This window comes from Sinohyriopsis cumingii, unplaced genomic scaffold (genome assembly GCF_028554795.1).
Source record: "Sinohyriopsis cumingii isolate HCF-2022 unplaced genomic scaffold, ASM2855479v2 utg001710l, whole genome shotgun sequence".
NCBI lineage: Eukaryota > Metazoa > Mollusca > Bivalvia > Unionida > Unionidae > Sinohyriopsis > Sinohyriopsis cumingii.
Window position 1 is genome coordinate 850,571 of NW_028316037.1, and position 18,728 is coordinate 869,298.

At 34.9% G+C, this 18,728-nt stretch overlaps 1 protein-coding gene across 1 annotated transcript in view; it reads right to left on the reverse strand.

Moving 5' to 3' along the window:
- Nucleotides 1–12,322: 12,322 nt before the first annotated feature.
- Nucleotides 12,323–18,728, reverse strand: part of LOC149771719 (uncharacterized) — a 49,564-nt gene continuing 43,158 nt past the window's right edge. The window contains exon 2 of the mRNA XM_089948184.1: nucleotides 12,323–13,681. Coding sequence (XP_089804310.1) covers nucleotides 13,254–13,681 — 428 coding nt within the window. The 3' untranslated portion in view covers nucleotides 12,323–13,253. The remainder of the gene's footprint in view (nucleotides 13,682–18,728) is intronic.

Sequence of the window (18,728 nt, forward strand, 5' to 3'; positions counted from 1 at the left end):
CCTTGAGGCTAGAGTGGCCCAGGGTTTTTTCTCCATGTTCAATTCCCCTTGAGGCTAGAGTAGACCAAGACTATTTCCCATGTTAAATTCCCCTTGAGGCTAGAGTGGCCCACGATTTTTCTCCATGTTAATTTTCCATTGAGGCTAGAGTGGCCCAGGGGTCTCTGTAATGATAATTCCCATTGAGGCTAGGGTGGCCCCATTCACTACTTATTTGGCCATCCACTGATGGGGCCACTAAATATAACTTATCCCACTTAAGCCATCTCGTTATCATGCTGAGTGAAAATTAAGTCTTACCAGACCCAGATGGACCTATGATAATCGCTCAAATAGAATTTAGTGCCACCGGTAATGCTTAACAGGCTCGTTTTCTCTTGTCGCTGAGAGGTCAATTACATCCATATAATAATTATATGGAATCGGGTCACAATTAGTACTTCCAGTTCAGTACCCACGAATGTAGTTTAGTCTATTTTTAGAACATTTTGTCCTCTCTCTCATTTCGTTGGTGATAGAAGAGTTTTATTTATGCATTTTTGGTAGGGATTTAAAGATAATTGTTTAATCTTGATAATATGAGCTCAGATTGTAGTTGTCTGTGTGTATTTCGGCGACAGTGCACAGTGAGTAACAAGGCCTTGGTGATGATCCGGAAGTTAGATATGTGTTCTGTTTACATGTTGCTCTGTTGACAGTCCAGCATCACAAAAAAGAGCAGGTCAACCTTTGACAAGAACTACACCGTGAAGTCATCTTTGAAGGTATTTTAGATTAACATATGATTTCTTTTAATTGTCACACAGTGGAAAGGTCAGTACTGAGAAACAAATGTAGAGAACATATAGTAAAATTAATTGTGTTCTATGCCCATATGAATTTATATTGTGTTCGGTGCAAGGGCTTCACTGATACCAGTGGATTAACAGCAACTATAACAAAGAATCTTAGACATGCACTCACAGGCCAATGTGTGAAAATTGGTTCAAAAAGTATATGTTTATTTCGTGTCTTATATCGCTGCTTCACTCGGCATATTATCACGGGCCCCATGGGCTAAAGACTCAGGGGGAAAACATCATCCGGGATATAATTACTGTGGTCATGGAACCAGTCTTGATATCCGACTCAACGAAGAGGATCAACCGCGACCCGCTGAGTCGCCAGTGAATGCGATTGTTCAAGAGTGCCACGTTTATGATGTCGCGTATAAAAGTCCATATCAGAAACAACGACATATTGCAGATGCGAAGTTGATACACCCACTAAAGTCTGTGAAGAATAAATCTGTAAGAGAATCAATTACCAACTGGTTGATATGATCTGCGATGAAAGGTAAACTAGTGTTAGGGGATGGTAAATAATCGCCGGTAATTATTATACGGAGTCGATTTATGATAGCCCGAGAGGATACTGGAGGGGAAGAGCTGCAACGGTAAACTTGCCGACGCTGCAAGGGTCACATGTGCTGTTGCTGCAGATTGGTTAGAAAGACAAGCAATATAGCAAATGTATCTACCTCCCCCTAAACAAATTCAATACGGACATTTTTATGTCATTACCGCCAATGAAGTTCATCAGGCAGATAGTTTGTTTTTACCAGATAATACTATTAAAACATGTAGACGTCAATCGCGTGTGTACAAATATGCACTGACTCTCGTCGACGTTGTAAGTATATACACAAAAGCACAACCATCATCATCAAAGACAGCAACCAAAGTCGCATCTGCGGTTGGACGAATTTATCGACGAGGGCCCTTGCGATGGCCACAACTACTATTTATTCTATCCAAGGTAAACTGTCTTGGATAATTACTCGAATACTTGTCTTTCAAATACTACCACAACATTACTGTATTACAGGATTGTTTTGTTGTTGTCGTAGTGTTATAGTAAACTCAACATCAAGATCAAAGTCGCGTTTTTTTGTCGATTCGCATATAACCAGTTAATTTCTTCTCTAACAATAATGCGTTAATTTCCTGAATTTGATCCTTGTCCATCGTGCTGTTATCCTGAATAAATTCAGGAATAACCCTATTTGAGACATTCGTCGGACTCTCAAAGCTGCTAAATATACTAAATTTGACCATTCGATACGATCATCAATAATCCAAATTTTAGTATCAGAAATAGTCAATCCCTGGGACGAGTGAATGGTTATTGCATATCCCAGGGTCCCGCACTCAAGCTCGCTCTTCTCGACAAGATCAACGGCGACATCTACAGGAACAACAACAATATTAAGAACAAACTTGCGTTGCTATTAGTGCCAGGAAACTCAACATCAATATTCTGTCGTCGTTTATCCGCTGGGCGATAACACAATTGGACTGATGGATCTGAAAACTTCTCCTTGTGTAGCAGAAATAAATTTTGCTGAAGTGAATCATGAACACATTTCCGTAATGCAACTATCAGCTCGTTAGGGTGCTATAAATTCCAAACATTTTCGTTTGTTGTTTCTGGAATTACTTCACACATTATCTCGCACTGAATTTTATCCGGTTGTAGTCGTATCAACCGCTTCAACCCTTTCAGTGGTTCATCGAGAGCCCTATGGTCATCGACTATTTCCTCATAATAATCCACGGATTCTTTTAACCAGCGATGTGGGGATTTATCTGTAAATGGCGGTGGTTGTCCATGATATCCACACATAACAACATCAGTATTTTTTGTCTACAACCATTCAAGAAACCTTTTCAACACGTCTACGGGTACCGTGCATATCTCATCCCAGATTATAATTTTAGGAACATATTTCTCACCCATTCGCTTAAGTGTCCATGCATCTCCCTTCCATCGAAAGAAACTGTGATAAGTACAAGTCTCAACACCTCTATCGTTCATCTCCCTAACTAGTCTGTAGGTCGGAATCAGCACTGTCATATCAGATTTCCCTGAACCATGGTTCAGGAACAGATTTATCGCACGTGTTGTTTTACCAGAAATGCCGGGTCTATTAAGATAAACAGTTTTATGTCTATCCACATGATCGTATACAGATGGTGCAGATAATGCCTCTGTGATTTGACTATTTTTGTAATATTCAGGTAAAGGTTTATAATCCGCAGATTCGGAAAAGTCGAGTATCTTCTCATTCTTGACTCGCTAACTGCCCCATGGGACAACACTTTCATTGTTAGGAGCATCGGTTGCACTTATATCACATCCATCTAACGAACCTATATTTGTTTTGTCGATATAAAATGAATCTGTGGCGACCCTAACTGCAGTATCAGGAAATCTTTTTATCATCGACAGTAGGTTTATGTAAACGTACGTTAGCATAGAAGATCTCAAATGAGTATATTGCGGTGAATTATCGTGATAATAACATACAATAGTACCCAGCATACTTCCATCTTTCAGCATTGCACTATTTGTATACGCAATCGTGTTCTTGCTGGTTGTATCATTGGTTATAAAATTCAGTTCAGCATCGTCGATAATTAATCTTGTGCAACGACGTTGATGATGTGAAGATGCTCCTTATGTAAAATTACCTTTTTGTTCCGGCCAATATCATTTGCAAATGAGATTTCGCCCTTAACCTGAGGCACGACTCTAATTTGCCTATTCATCTGTGTCGTGCGATCTGCTGTATGTATGAGGAACATATGTGTTTTCCGGATTCTTACTACATTCCAGCATTATATTGCTGTCACAGTCTTCTACATGTCAAATGAAATCATGGGTGCATGATTTTTCCATATATATATATATATATATATATATATATATATATATATATATATATATATATATATATATATATATATATATATATATATATATATATAATTTAAATTTGGATCCTTAAGTTTCGCTAACATCACATTATTTGAATGTTAGAAAGGCACACGTTATGAATCAGTAACAGAGTTTCATTGAAGAAAGTTCTAATCTCAGTCTGAATAAAGTGTTCTAAACAGAGGATTTCATCCTATTACCAGGATCTTGTAACCCAACTGGTCACATTGCATTGATTTACAGAGTGTGTAAAACTAAATGCATATCCTATCGAAGACTATTGCTAGACAAATTGATAGATTCAAAGGAATCAAACGCAGCTCAGATATTGAATAGTTATGAAGGAAGGAAACTCACTTAACGGAACGATTATTGGTGAACCTGAAATGTTGGTTAATCAAACAGAAATATGTTTAATTTGCAATCAGTATCACAAGCTTGACCACAATGAGGTCCCACATTTTTAGAAGGTACGCTGCATTCACCAAGATATACAAGAAGAAACATGTTTTGTTTTCTTAAAATGCCATTCAATGAAAGTAATACAATTTTGTGAACAAATAACTCAAGCAATAATGCGATGTATGTTCAAGGGTACTTTGAAGATAAATCGAGTAGGTTTGATAAATCTCAGTTCAAATTTTTCAGGGCTTATAGAGGCCGAGCACTGAACTTACCATTACATTATTATGTCAGAGCTTGGATAATATCCGAATGCAGAGTGTTTCAGCGTTTGTATAACATCATTATCCACGTTTGGATAACATCAGAGTCCTTAATTCTCAAAAGCCTCTTGCAGTTAAAATACAAATCATGCGGAGCACAATACATGAACAGAAACGCATGCGTGTAAGAATTGTATCGGTACACTGATTTTTGTAATGCTTGTATTTCTTGGTAATTTTACATTTTAAAATTTCTCTGGGTCTGGAATTTAAAACGTATAAAATAAAAGTAATAGAAACAACGATACCGGTTTGAGAGGGATTTCTGCTGGTTTACGAAAGGATACACGGTGCTTTGCCAAGCAGGCAAGAAAGATTAGTTATGACAATGACAACACAAAATTCAATAATTATGTATCTTTTTGTAAGGATAGAATATTTATCACCAAAGAGGAATCAACAGGAGTGAGAGGCCTAAACGCTGTAAATACTACCTAAATTAGATACTTTTGAAAAAATTAATTTGAAATTCTTGCATCGTAATTTTCCGCATAAGAATCATTTTTTCCCATACTAGTGTTAGGATGTTATACCCATGTTTCCTGAATACAGGATTGTTGTACTTCTAATATTTATAGTACCGCGATTGTTTAAAGTGCAAAACAAAGAACATACAAAAACAGTTTCTGAAAATCTATGACCAAATTCAGAGAGCAAGATTTTGCAAACATTAGTATATTTAAAATATCTATGAAAAGAAGTTACAGAAAGAATCCTTGTAATGTCCCAAATCTGTATGCACGACTATCGCAAAAATGGGCGAAATTAAATTTAATGCCCTTGTCGTATGACTGTTCCCTGTAAATGACATCATTGCGAATTTCAATTAACAACTAACGCTAAGACACATATGTCTTGCATTTCAATCTTTGCTGCATTCTGTGTTATACATTTGACCTATTTCTCTTTTTATAGTTTAATGAACCCTTTCAAGTTCGTAGTTTGCATCTGAAATATTATTTATGGGAAAACGTGAATTTATTACTCCAGGGTGTTTACTACACTCATAACGTTCTTTATACATTTCCTTCATATTTCTACATTTTGCGACCAAACACCGAATACTAGTCAGATGTACCTGGCCTATAGTACTGGCGCTAGTGATTAACCTCTGCACAACATACAAATATCAGCAGAGGTTATTGTGCATTTTCTAAACATTGTTCTATTGGAATCAGAAGACTAGAAATTCAAATGCAAGTGATCATTCTGTAACAAGCCAAGAACCTGGACTCAATAAACATGTTATGCTTTGTTTAGGCTTTAATAATGCTTTGAATTTCATGCAAATAACATTTTAACTGTTCCTTTCTTATTCACTCATGTTTATGTTAATGAAATACATATTTGCTTCACCTCTCAAGACAATAATCGTCTGACTAGATACATCGCGCGCACAAGAAACTAATGAACTTCCTTGGGCAAAGAAAGACAAAATACAAAATGGACTCATAAAATAATTTTTTTTCTGTTTAGACATGTGTACTTTGTTCTGTTTCATGCATATATATTCTGTGCTAGTCTTTATATGTTGCTTCCAGTCTCAAGACAATATTCGACTAGCTAAATAAATCGCACACACAAGAAAATAATGTAATTCGTAAAACAAGACAAATATTGATGTTCATATAGTACATTTTCATACTACATTGACATAAAAATATTAATAGAATGAAACTTCTCGAGGACGAAACCTACCTAAACCCAAATAATCTTGTGTCAGAAACGTTTGAGTCGCCCATATTGTATCTTTTTTAATGTGTTAAGAGGTTTCACAACATCACTTTGAAACAATATCTGCATTCACAACATCATTTCTAAATAGTATCTGCATGAACAAACAAGTTTGTTTTCATGATTTTATCACAGCCATTACAAACAGACCATACTAGTTTCTTCTGCCGAAGAGAGAGAGAGAGAGAGAGAGACTACCAACAAAATATAATTTTGCTTGATGCAAATTAGTGGAATGGAAGTGACAGCGGATAAATCACCCGTAAATGTCGTTAGCTACATAAAATAAAACAAGCTTTCTCATAGAATGTCATGGTTTTTATTAACGTAGATGAAACACAGACATAAAAAACACAAATGTCATCAACTAAAATATCCCATATGCAAGAGAACCTACGTGGGCAGTGAAATTTATGAGCAAGACAAATGGACAATAATTACTTTAAATTGCTATATTTTCTGTATGTCCTCAACAATAATTCTAGTTTGATCGAATATCGTTCCGTGGAAAAAATAAACACAATGATAGCAATGGTACATATGACAGAGTATGGTTATAGGCAATTCAGACTGCTAAGGAAATGTTTTTCAAGCGAAGAATACTTGTAGACATTGGTACATGGTCAAAACGAACAAGGAGTATAGCGTATGAGAACTTTATCAAGACCATAACGAACTAAATTAATTCTTCTCTAACACAACCTTCGATGCTATTAACATACGTACTCAGTTCATAATGGATGTCCACTTTCGAAAACTAGGTAATTGGTGACATTATATCCATTATTTGGAAATAAAAGGTCATTATACAATTGTTAATTATTTTCACTCTTGTCCTAATGTCTGATGTGGTTGGATTTTCAGTCTTGTCGTAATGTCAGAAGTGGTTGGATTTTCAGTCTTGCCGTTGTTGTTGTTGTTGTTATAGGGTTTAACGCCATTTTGCAGCACAAGATAGGTTATACATGGCGGTCAGTATTAATGGTGGAGGAAGTTGTACGTTTGTCAAAGACATTGAATTTGTGCTGTTGTTTGGAAAATCGACGTTGTGGAACATGTTGATATTTATGATAATATATTATACGGATGCAAGCATGCCTTCATCCTAACCACGGCGTTATTTTAAGCTTATGGGTTTAAATTATATTAATACTGGCAAAAATCATGTATCCATTTCATAACCATTGTTTATCTAATAGGGGAGTGCGGACGAAAGAGCCAAGAAAAAGACAATCACTTATCAATGTCGATATCTCGTCAGCTCTTACTGAATGAGACTATTATGGTTCATCCACCATAATGTATGAAAATCATTATAAACTTGTAGTCCAGTACCTTGCTTTCTTTAATACGTCCCTTAAGAGGGCAGGGTACCAGGTTACTAATATATATCTTGATAACGGATGCCTTACCCATATCTCCGTATGCATCATATATGATTATCTTATTAATGCATATTACGTCACAATAACGCGCTTGTGTACGATTTCGTCATAAGAACGTTTAGCTTTTTGCATAACAGATTCCTCAAACATTACTTTTCTCGAACGAGGTTTAAGTGATAATCTATAGTGTTGGAAATAGCACACTGAGTTGAAGATTCATAAACTGTGTAGAGTAGAACAAATAGCTGTCTAAACTATTTGCAGATATGTTACTGGCTGATTTTAGAAACTTGGATTCTTACATTCAAATCATTTCTGTGTCATTCCTTTTGTACAAGATAATGCATGTATTCTTTAAACCACTTCAAAAACGAGAAATGTTGCATCGAGAACACGTTGGCATTTTGTGCGATTTTTCCATTATGATATACATTAATAGTATCGGTATTCTGAGATAAATTGTATTCCTTTTCACATAGAATACATTTTAACATTTCGTTTTGGAGATTTGATATCATAAAATATCCATTAAACGTTTCAATTTTCAGAATTGTTTGTTCAACTTCTCTCCGCCCGATCGTCCGAAAGATGGAATCATGAGAATGACATATAACTATATCCATATATGAACTCAGCGTATTGTAATCTGATCCGCACGTTTTGTTTAGTTTCACATCTGGTAACTGTCACAATATTACCTTTCTCATTCATGCTTCTTGTGTAACATGTTTTCGTTTAGACAGGAAGTGGTGGAGCAGCTATAATAGAATTATACTTAATTGCTTATGCGTAGTTCACAAAAATTATACGAGAAGTTACAAAATAGCAAAAATGGAAAATAATCAAGCAATTGTAAGTATTTCCACCGGGAAAACATACATCACAACTTAATATCTTTACTTTAATATATTTACTTAATTTAAAATATTTTAATTCATTTTGATTTCGTTTATATTTGCAATCTTTGGTGCACACCAGTCAGGACTAACATACAGTGAGTTAGTCGAATATACTAGGTAAATACTACACGAGCATGAACTTGTGTCTTGGCTTTCTTAAGTACCTACTACCATGCAAAAAAATGTCTTATATGGTTTGCATATCTAGTGATTAACCAATTAGATGTCAAGTTTTGTCAAGCGCAGGATACTCTTCTGTTACTGTCAGCTGGTGAAACAAATGGCATACGCTGGCTTGAGAATTTATTTTGTAGTCGCGAGATAACTTGGAACACGTTTGTAATTGTTTATGCATGTACTGTCAGTAATTATCTTGGTCTGTATTATATAATATCCATACTTGAGCAGTGAAAGTATTCAAAATCTATTCACTGTGCAAGTGCAAAAGGTTGAAATATGACTCCAGCCTCGAACGCTCACTCCGTCGGAAATCCACATCAAGGCAAAGCGATCGCCGCCAAACGACCATTAAAATATATCTTCATCACACTATATTGACATAATTCATTGATTATTCATGTCTTGCTTACGCACTAAAGGCACGTGGTGCAATTTGTTTCCGCCGATTGGACAAGAAAACAATATGTTTGCTTGTACTACGGATTTCATTCATTGCACATCATCGTATTATAGAAAATTGTTTAACCTTACCCTTGTTGATGTATTGGGACTCATTAGTTTTGTGTTTTAAAGCGACCTTCTTAAAGCCCGAACTTTGTTTTTGTTATTTTAAGACGCCTGATATAAAACATATCTCATTTAATATTTTTCTTATAAAGGTGAACAAAAGGATAAAAAGAAAGGAGTTGCTCGTGTGTACAACTCGAGACGTTAACTATTCTCTTTGACAGGATAACCTAAAACTATTAGTGGAGATTTCCTAGTCTACACAACCAAACAGGTAATCATTTTGGATAATTATCGGTAACGAGAGTAGAATAATGATTTTAATAGAAGTTTTAACTAACAGATTGTGAAGCTTCTCATGCAAGACGAGTAAGACAGTGTTTTAGTGTTCAAACTATATGTAATATCTGTCAATATAATTGAATGTTTAATACTTTAGGAAGAAGTAATCTTACGAACTATTTAATAAATTTAACAGATAGCGTTTTGGTTAAAAATCTTTTGAACGTGTGTCTATTTGTGTCCTCTGTATATGAGAATGAATTTTTGGGCAGCCAATGTTATTGTTTTTATTCTTAAAAATTACATTTTTCGCTGTATTTTGTTTTAATTTCCACATTTAACGGTATAAGTTTAATATTAGTTCAAAATCAGCCAATATTGTAGGCTTATATCGTTGATATTAAAAGGCTACCTTCTCGTCTACAAGACAAATGTAATAGACACCAAAAAGAACCCAGTTTGGATCAGATATTGACGTGAGTTAATGGGAATCAGTTTGTTTCTCAACAACACAATCCGTAGGTTTCATGTATATGGTTTTCCAGATCTACACTTAGTGAAAAAAAGAAGATGCACAATTTAAGTTCATATAACCATACACATACAGATTACAATCAAACAAGAATTTTAATTTTGCATAATTTGGTTGGACGAGACAGGAAAGGAAATCATCAGGATGGATAGTACCCTAATTGTTTTGCTGTTGACACATTTGTCAGTGACAATTGTTTTTATTGTAAATATTAATATGATTTGCTAAGTCATTATTACTTTTGTAATTGAAGTTTCATCTTACGTGATCATCTCCCATTTACTCTTTCTTGCTGATACACTCTTCAGAATTTAATTCTCGTCTAGTGATTATGAATATCATATATCATGCCTCCTGTTATGTATGTTTAATTTGCATTGTGTGTTGGCGTTTGTCCATGATTATATGCTATGTAATTCACCCTTGGTCATAACTGAGGGTAGGCGTTGGGTTTACCTGATGAATGGCTTTTTTCAACAACATAATGCGTAGCTAATTTGCGTCTATGAATTTCGACAATCTTATAAGATCATTATTACTTGTATGTAAACATAATTATAGATGTTGAGTTCAAGGTCTAGAAATTTTTTTCAACATTAAGGATGTTCTAGAAGCAAGTTGTTTACGAGTTTAATGACCATCATCATGGTTCGGTTATTGTTTCTTAACTTTTAATATTAATGATGTTTACTCCAGAATTGTTCACTTCTGTTTTAAAATCTGAAGTATAAGAGTGCAGTAATATGTTCGGACTAAATCGCTATACTGGAACTATTGTGAATTTATTCAAGGACATTTTGGATTATATATTTGCGATACATCCAGACTGTTAGCAGATCGGCACACTCCAGTCTATTGGTACATAGGTACATTGAAGATTGGAATTCATTTGGAACATCACTATAATTCATTCGGAATACTCTATACTTTTGGACTTGTCATGGATCTTTCATGACTATTTGGGATTTAATTCACAATATGGTAAGTTAATGACATATGTTACGTGTTTAGGCGCTTACAAAGTGTAACAAGAAAAAAGTGAAGACAACAAGCTTTGTAAAATTTAACAAATAATTTATTTCCCTAGAACAAAACAAAGTAAAAAAAAAATTAAAAAAAGGAGTCCTAGTAATAAATGGTCCCATTGAAACTGAGTTCGAATCCCGATAAAATCCAAAATGGAAGGCGATGACGTAGGCTGTGGTCAGCGTCGTACTGATGTATCAACAGTTCTTTGTTGAATCACAGAAAATAATATTCCAGCTTTTGAAATCTGTATAAATTTCTATAAATGTCTTTGTCCAAGAATTAATTTAGAGCACTAGTATTTCCAATGAAAACAAACTTGAAATCCAAATAATTTGAAGAAAACAAAATAATTAGCCCATAACCTGGTCACAACATAAAATCACAACATGAAACACTTTAACTTCTCATTTGTCAAGCCACTAAAAACTATTCTTTCTCAAAAACACCAATAATAAATCTAGCTACAGCGCAAAACAGATGCCTGGATGTGGGGAAATCCTGTGGAAAAACCTAGTTGATACATGTTACGTACTCCAAGTATTGTCTCGATTTCACTTTATGAATCTTACTCTGACAAAGAATAAAAGAAACTTTAAAAATGTTTACCACAACTCTTACTAGTTCTAATCAAGTTTACGAACTAGGTCAGCATTAGAGACAAAGTTTCTATTATTAGTTGTTTACTACTGAATTAAATTTCTGGACAATTTCAAATCCAGCAAATAAAATTCAATTACAATAACATGTAATGGAATAAAAAAAACAACTAACAAACAAACATTTAAATTATATCAAATTTTCAAAGAATTAGGCAAAAAAATAACTTGGTTTTGCCTTAGAACTATTTGACATTTTTTTGTTGTACATGCGTACAACGTTATCTAGGGTGAATAAGTGTTTTTCCAGGTAAGCGACTGTACTAACATATACCTCGCCGGAAATTACTTGCGACGAGGGACATTAAAAACATGATATGCACGGGTATTTTACCCTGACTATTACTCACTCTCCAATGGATTTAAGGAAGATCAATTTCTAACCGACACACTGGTCGTTTTGGATCTCGTCAAGGAGTGTGCGCTCTCCATTGTGTTCTCCAGCTATATGGGTAAGTGTTAAATTTATATTTCATTTGATATGCGAAGCTTATTCAGTTTGTAATGTTATATCGTGTAATGATGCATTTATTACAACGCATATTTGAAACGTTGTGAACTATGAATTAGAAGTTGCTATTAAAGTTTAATATATTAGCATTTATCTAGAGATTTTTCAGAACCCATTATTATGACCAGTTTGGTTTTATTATAGCTGACTAGAGCTGTCTGAAGCTGTCTAAAGCTATTTAGAGCTGTCTGGAGTTTCCAGAGTATATAGGGCTGCATGCTGTCGATACGTATGTATGTATGCACGTATGTCTGTACATGAAGTGGAGCCACGGAAGTATACGTAACTAATTCAAGGGTGCTGTATGCTGTCTGTACGTGTGTATACGTATGACTGTACATGTGGTGGATCCGTGAAGGGTGCGAGCGGCCGATAAAACTGTGGGCCAACCCAAGGACTCGGTGAAACTGTGCGGTTCATCAGTTTATGAATCGTACGACTGTACAATGGTCAAGAAGCATATGTTTGTTCCAATTGTTGTTTCAATTGGGTACATTTTTATTTACATGAGATTATTTTGAATCTTAGTTGTATTTCAGGAGATTATGTGAATCTCACTTACAGTGTATAACATTATTTGAAACACATTTGAATACCTTGAGATTATTTGAATCCTATTCGTAGTACCATACGTGAGATTATGTGAATCTCTCTTATAGTGCATAATATTATTTAAAACATATCTGCAGTCCATGAGGTTTCTTGAATCTGTATTTCATATTGAATTCATATTTTTAGTTTATTTTCAATGTGTGAATGTTTGTGTAGAGTGATTGGATCAATCGTATGTTGAGAGCGTGAGAGAATCAGTGTATTTATACACCATATATTTTTCTTTATTAATTCATTTCATAAATTTCCATCTTTCACACATTGTGTTTGTGTTATTCATTTAATCCAAAACAAACTCGGTTTGTATTCTGCGACACAAATATAAATTAAATCAAATATACATAACACATTTTCCACTGAAATATCCTGCAGAGCTGTGACCATTGTGTGTATTTTTGACGACCTTGTGCAAGAGACCTTCACTGCACAAAAGACGTCTCGTTTAACTACTGTTCGTTTCATCTCCCCATAGAATGAACCCGGTGAATGACGTGTATGACTCTCCATATACATGCATACCGAGGTCATACTGCAGCCAGATCTTTTGTCCTGCTTCGCATCTAGTTACAGCTCCAGTAGTTGACTGAGCGTTAACAGTAGCAACGAATAGGCGCACAAGCATCACACCATCCTTCACAAGTGAGAGAGATAGATACTTCCCATCGGCAGCATGTGCAGATGCTGAAAAGTAGTATGTTCCTCCAAATGGGCAAGTAAAGGCACTGGTCCTCAAGTCAAAACTATTTCCTTCATTGAATACAATTCTATCAAAAAGTAAAATGTGACCGGCCGCAATTGACGGTATTGTATTCACTAAGTTTGCAGTGAAAGCAACCTTCTTTCTGTTTATGCTGCGATTATCTCTTATGCCTGAAAATATGAATAATAGCCATCCATCAGTCCCTATTGTGATCGGCACATTTGTGGAAGATGTTTCTGCATTGTAAAAATTTAAAATTAGATCGATGAATAAGAACGTTTACGTTGAACATTTAGTTTCATATGAGTAACATATGACAATCGATACAAACACACGTACGTATATATATATATATATATATATATATATATATATATATATATATATATATATATATATGCAAGGCGATGGGTACCGCAAGCCGTCGATCCGGATTCGAATCTCATAGAGTACGAATTCAAACGCTCTGTAATACATATAGAGCGTTTGAATTCGTACTCTACGGAGATTTGAATCTGGATCTGCATGCACCAACTCAAATACCATCAAGACCATGCATGCTTCACCAAAGCCATGATACCACAAAAATCGGAGTTAGGCATTCGTGCGCAGCAGACACACCTGAATGTCGACCCGGATTCCTAACACTTCGTTCTATACCTGACCCTCTATCTCTGGTTGTAATTTCCGTCCTTGAAGGCACACGGTCATAATGTATAGTTTGTCTGACTCCTCAGTTATTTTTTCTATTCAGTTGTTAAAAATTTAAGAATTGTATGAAATGTGCCTTGCGAGACAAACTTACAATACCATTCAACTACAACTTGATGTACATACAGAGAGATATAGTGTATAAGATTCATTCCTTCATTGATCTGTGAACAGTGGTAGATGCAGAAGTAAGATTTTATTTGCTATTCACTCAAATAAACTCTAGGAATCCTGTTCTATGAAAGAATTACGTATGCATTTGTAAACGTTAACCCTATATTAAAGAAAAAACAAAATTCGCTACCTCCTGAGTGAAGAGTGCTTTAGTGGCAGACATATGACAGAAGCATGAAATCATTGGATCAAAAGTTAATATTTAATGTAAACACGATTGCAATACATTCAATTTCAATTTACAACAAAATGAAGTTAATAACGAGTCCATTAAATGTAGTTTTTTTGCTTGCTACAAAATATCAATAATAACTTTTGAGCCAATCATCTTACGCCTCTATGTTGCGCGTGCCACACAAGAGGTTTCAAGAAACTATATATTAAATTCGAAGCAAGTGGACTTCAGCTGACAGCTGTATAGTTCTTTCATGGAACATGATTCCTAAAGTTGATTCTAGTGAATAGTTAATAGAAACATTCATTTGCATCTAATATTCTTATAAGATTAATGAAGGAGCGTATCCTACACTGTCTCTGTCTGCAAGCAGTATATGAGCGTAACTTTGTCGCTGCAGCCAACATTTTTACGTTTTGGTGCCAGCAACTTCAGTTTGGTGCAGCGCAGAAAAGTCAACGGTGGCTCGATGAACAGAAAGTTACATCAGTAGTAAAACAAGCCATAGATGATGACCGAATGCCTTCATGGACGGAAATAGCAGCGTGAGATCCAGGGTATAGCATGGTACAAAGTTTTGAAAAGTTACTTACCTTCTCTCTTTTATAGTATGATAGACATGTCCGGTGTCTGAACTGAGATATTATTTTATTCCTTCATGATGCTGCGTTTTTCAACCTTAAGCTCGCGTCAGCTGCCCTAGTACGGTATCTGCATCTAGAGCTTTTTTCGGCAACAACTTTAATATGGCAAAAAAGATTAGTTTAATTGGATATACGTACTATGTTCAACAAACGTGTAAAAAGGAAAGAATTTCTAAATGCTGTAATCTGTCTAACTTGGGTATGAAATTGAGTCAGACAAATTTAATTATGTAGAACATAATCAAAACACCGAAAACAGCATATTCTACGCCCGGAATGTGTCTGGTAGTCATGTATATAGGAACTATTAGGTTTGGTGGACTCGGGAAGTATTTAAAAACTGGTAGCGATTACATGTGGTCAAGGTATATGGTCTTCGATTAAACCGAATGAGTAGAAACCATTATTTTCTCGTTCGACTTGCCATCGATCTGGTCTCTATCCATTAGGCTCCAGAATCTATCAATTTCTTTGTTTTCATAAGTGCAATCTATCCACAAAAATCTTTTGAACGAGCTTTATTCCGCAAAACATACTGCCTTTTTTAAAACTCACAATAGTTCTCATCTTAACCTAAAAAACAATTAGATTCTTTCATACATTACATGCAAGCCCTGCACAAACGTTAGTCATGTCACTTACGATAGAAATTATTAAGAAGAAAAATACTTTCTTTGTTCAGTATATGTGATCCTTATCGTCTGATCTGCTGTATGTATGTGGAACTTTCTTTCGGCATTCTTAATCCTGTTTATCATTTCATTGCTGTCTTCTACATGTCGATGAAAATTTCCTCAAATCTGATAAGCAATGTTCTACGTTCAACAGGTGCTTGATTTTTTACATTTAAAAAACAACAACAATAAACATAACTTCAGCGCCTCTAAATTACGCTGGTTAAATGGTAGAAAGAAACAAGTTGTAAATGAGCTAAAAACGTCCATTCAAAGAAATTCAAGTCGCCGTCTAAATACAATGTTCTATACAGAGGGATTCATCCAATTATACAGAACCTTTGAAATCAACTGGACACATTGCATCAGTTACAGAAAGGGTTAACTTAGATGCATGTACTTTCGACGACGAATGCTGGATACATGTACATATTTGAAGAAATCGAACGCAAGACAGGTATTGAACCTTCATGAAGGAATAAAACTCAATGTATGGAAAAATTATTAAAGTCAAATGTCGGTTAATGATACAGAAATATGTTCAATTTGCAATCAATATCACAAACGAATGATCAAATGTGATAATGGTTAATCTATCAATATCTTGTACAATAGACGCTTTGTACTTTTCTGTTGAAAAGGTGTAAAACAACATTAGATTATCATACAGGTTTTTGATTTGTAGTTCTTTTGGTGTTTAACGCCATTTAAGATTGCGGCTAGTATAACTGGTGAAGGAATAACCAGGAAGAAACTTTGTAAGAACCAGCAGCCCACGGAAAGCTAATGGCAAACTTTTTCACAAATTCGCATTGGCCAAGCCCAAGACTCGAACCCACGGACAGAGGTGAGATGGCAGTGGTCGGTAAAGACGAACGCTTTAGACCACTCTGCTACCTGGGGCTCCCACTATTTTGAGAAGTATGCATCATTAATCAAAACATATAAGAAGAAATATGCTTTGTTTTCTTAAAATATCATTCAATGAAAGTAATAAATTTCTGCGTAAAACAAATTCAAGCAATAACAAATGTATGTTGAAGGGTAATTATAATATAAATCGATTAGGTTCATTAAATCTCAGTTCTAATATGTTAGGGTTTGTTGAAGCCGAGTTTTGAAATATTTATTATTGCCTATCGGTTATACATATTTTTTTCTTACTGTTTAAATCCTTTAATCTGACGCACAAAAGGTTAATAAACCACCTTATATCGCCTGGATAACACCATTATGTAAGTATATGGATAACATCATTGTGTCAGCGCTTGGATAACATCAGCGGGCTTCACCCTCATAATCATAATGCAAGGAAACAAAACCCACGCGGAAGACAAGAAATGAACAAAAACTCCTGGTGTAAGAATTGTACGAGCACACTAATTTTTGTAATGTTTGTATTTCTTGCTAATTTTTCATTTTATAATTTCTTTAGGTCCGGACTTAAAAACGTGTACATACAATTAATAGCAACAACACAACTGGTTTAATGATGGTTTTAGCTGCCTTACGAAAGCATGCATATAAATTTATTGAGCATGCAAGAAAGTTAAAATGTGAACAGGAACTAAAGTTATTCTGTCTCAGTGAAGGGCGTAAAATCTGTACACATTACCTAAATTAGATACGTTTGACAAAATTAATTTGACATTCTTGCATCGTAGTTTAAGGCATAACAATCATTGCTCGTTTCTTATGAGCGTTAGGATGTATTCAGATTATTCCTGGATATGTTGAGCCAAACAAGAATGTTGTACTTTCAGGATTTCACGTGTCGCAATTGTTTAAAGTTAAAAATAAACCAACAACATATACTACTACAAAGCGTACATTAAGCTATAGTGGTTGGACTATGGACAAGTAAATATACGTGAAACAATTCTTTGCCAAAAACAGTTTCTGACATTTTTTCACCAAATTATGAGAGTCAGCCAGATGCACTTATCGTATAGGGTTAGTAACACCTCTGCATAACATACACTCAATCAGAAAACGTTATGGCGCATGTTCTCAATAATGTTGCATTGGAATAAAAAGATTGGAAATTTATATGCAAGTAACTTTTCTGAAACCAAGAAAATGGACTCGATAAATACTTTTTTCTGCTTAGACTTTAATACTTCTTTCTATTTCACACAAATAACGATTTTAGTCTTTATTTATTCCTTCATGGTTATTTTTTAAGCAATAAGTATTTGCTTTCTGTCTCTGGACAATACTTGACTAACTAAATAAATCACGCACACGAGAAAATAATGAACCTTCTTGGGGACGAAAGACAACTCATAATGCTCATGTAGTACATTTTGAAATTAAATTGAAGTCCAAAAATTGTACAGTGAAACGTCTCGAGACCGAAACCTCACTAAACAGAAATATTCTTTAAACAGAAACATTTTTCTGGATCCAAAACTGTTCCTTCTTTAATTTCAGCAAAGATTATTCAGGAAGCCGAACCCTCTCCACTCTGATAACAGGAACAAATGTTTGGCTTCAAATTTGATTTTTACACTGAAATGAACCCCTTATGACCATGTAGCTGCTATTATGCTTCTCGGCTACCGTATTGAACCTCTTTGTTTAAGGTATATACATCCACATACAAATGGAATGGATATATAATAAGAGTTTTTATTAAAACATAGGATCTTTATTTTCATTTAAGTATCATCTCATTTACTCGTATAACATTAATAATCCTGAAGAACAATGTTCAATTTTGGAAACTTTAGTAAACCAAAAGCCATTCACAAACGAAGATGTTAATTGGTCGGATGAGATTTCTGTATTGAGAGGTTTCATAGCATTAATTTGAAACAAATACATCCCAAAATATGTT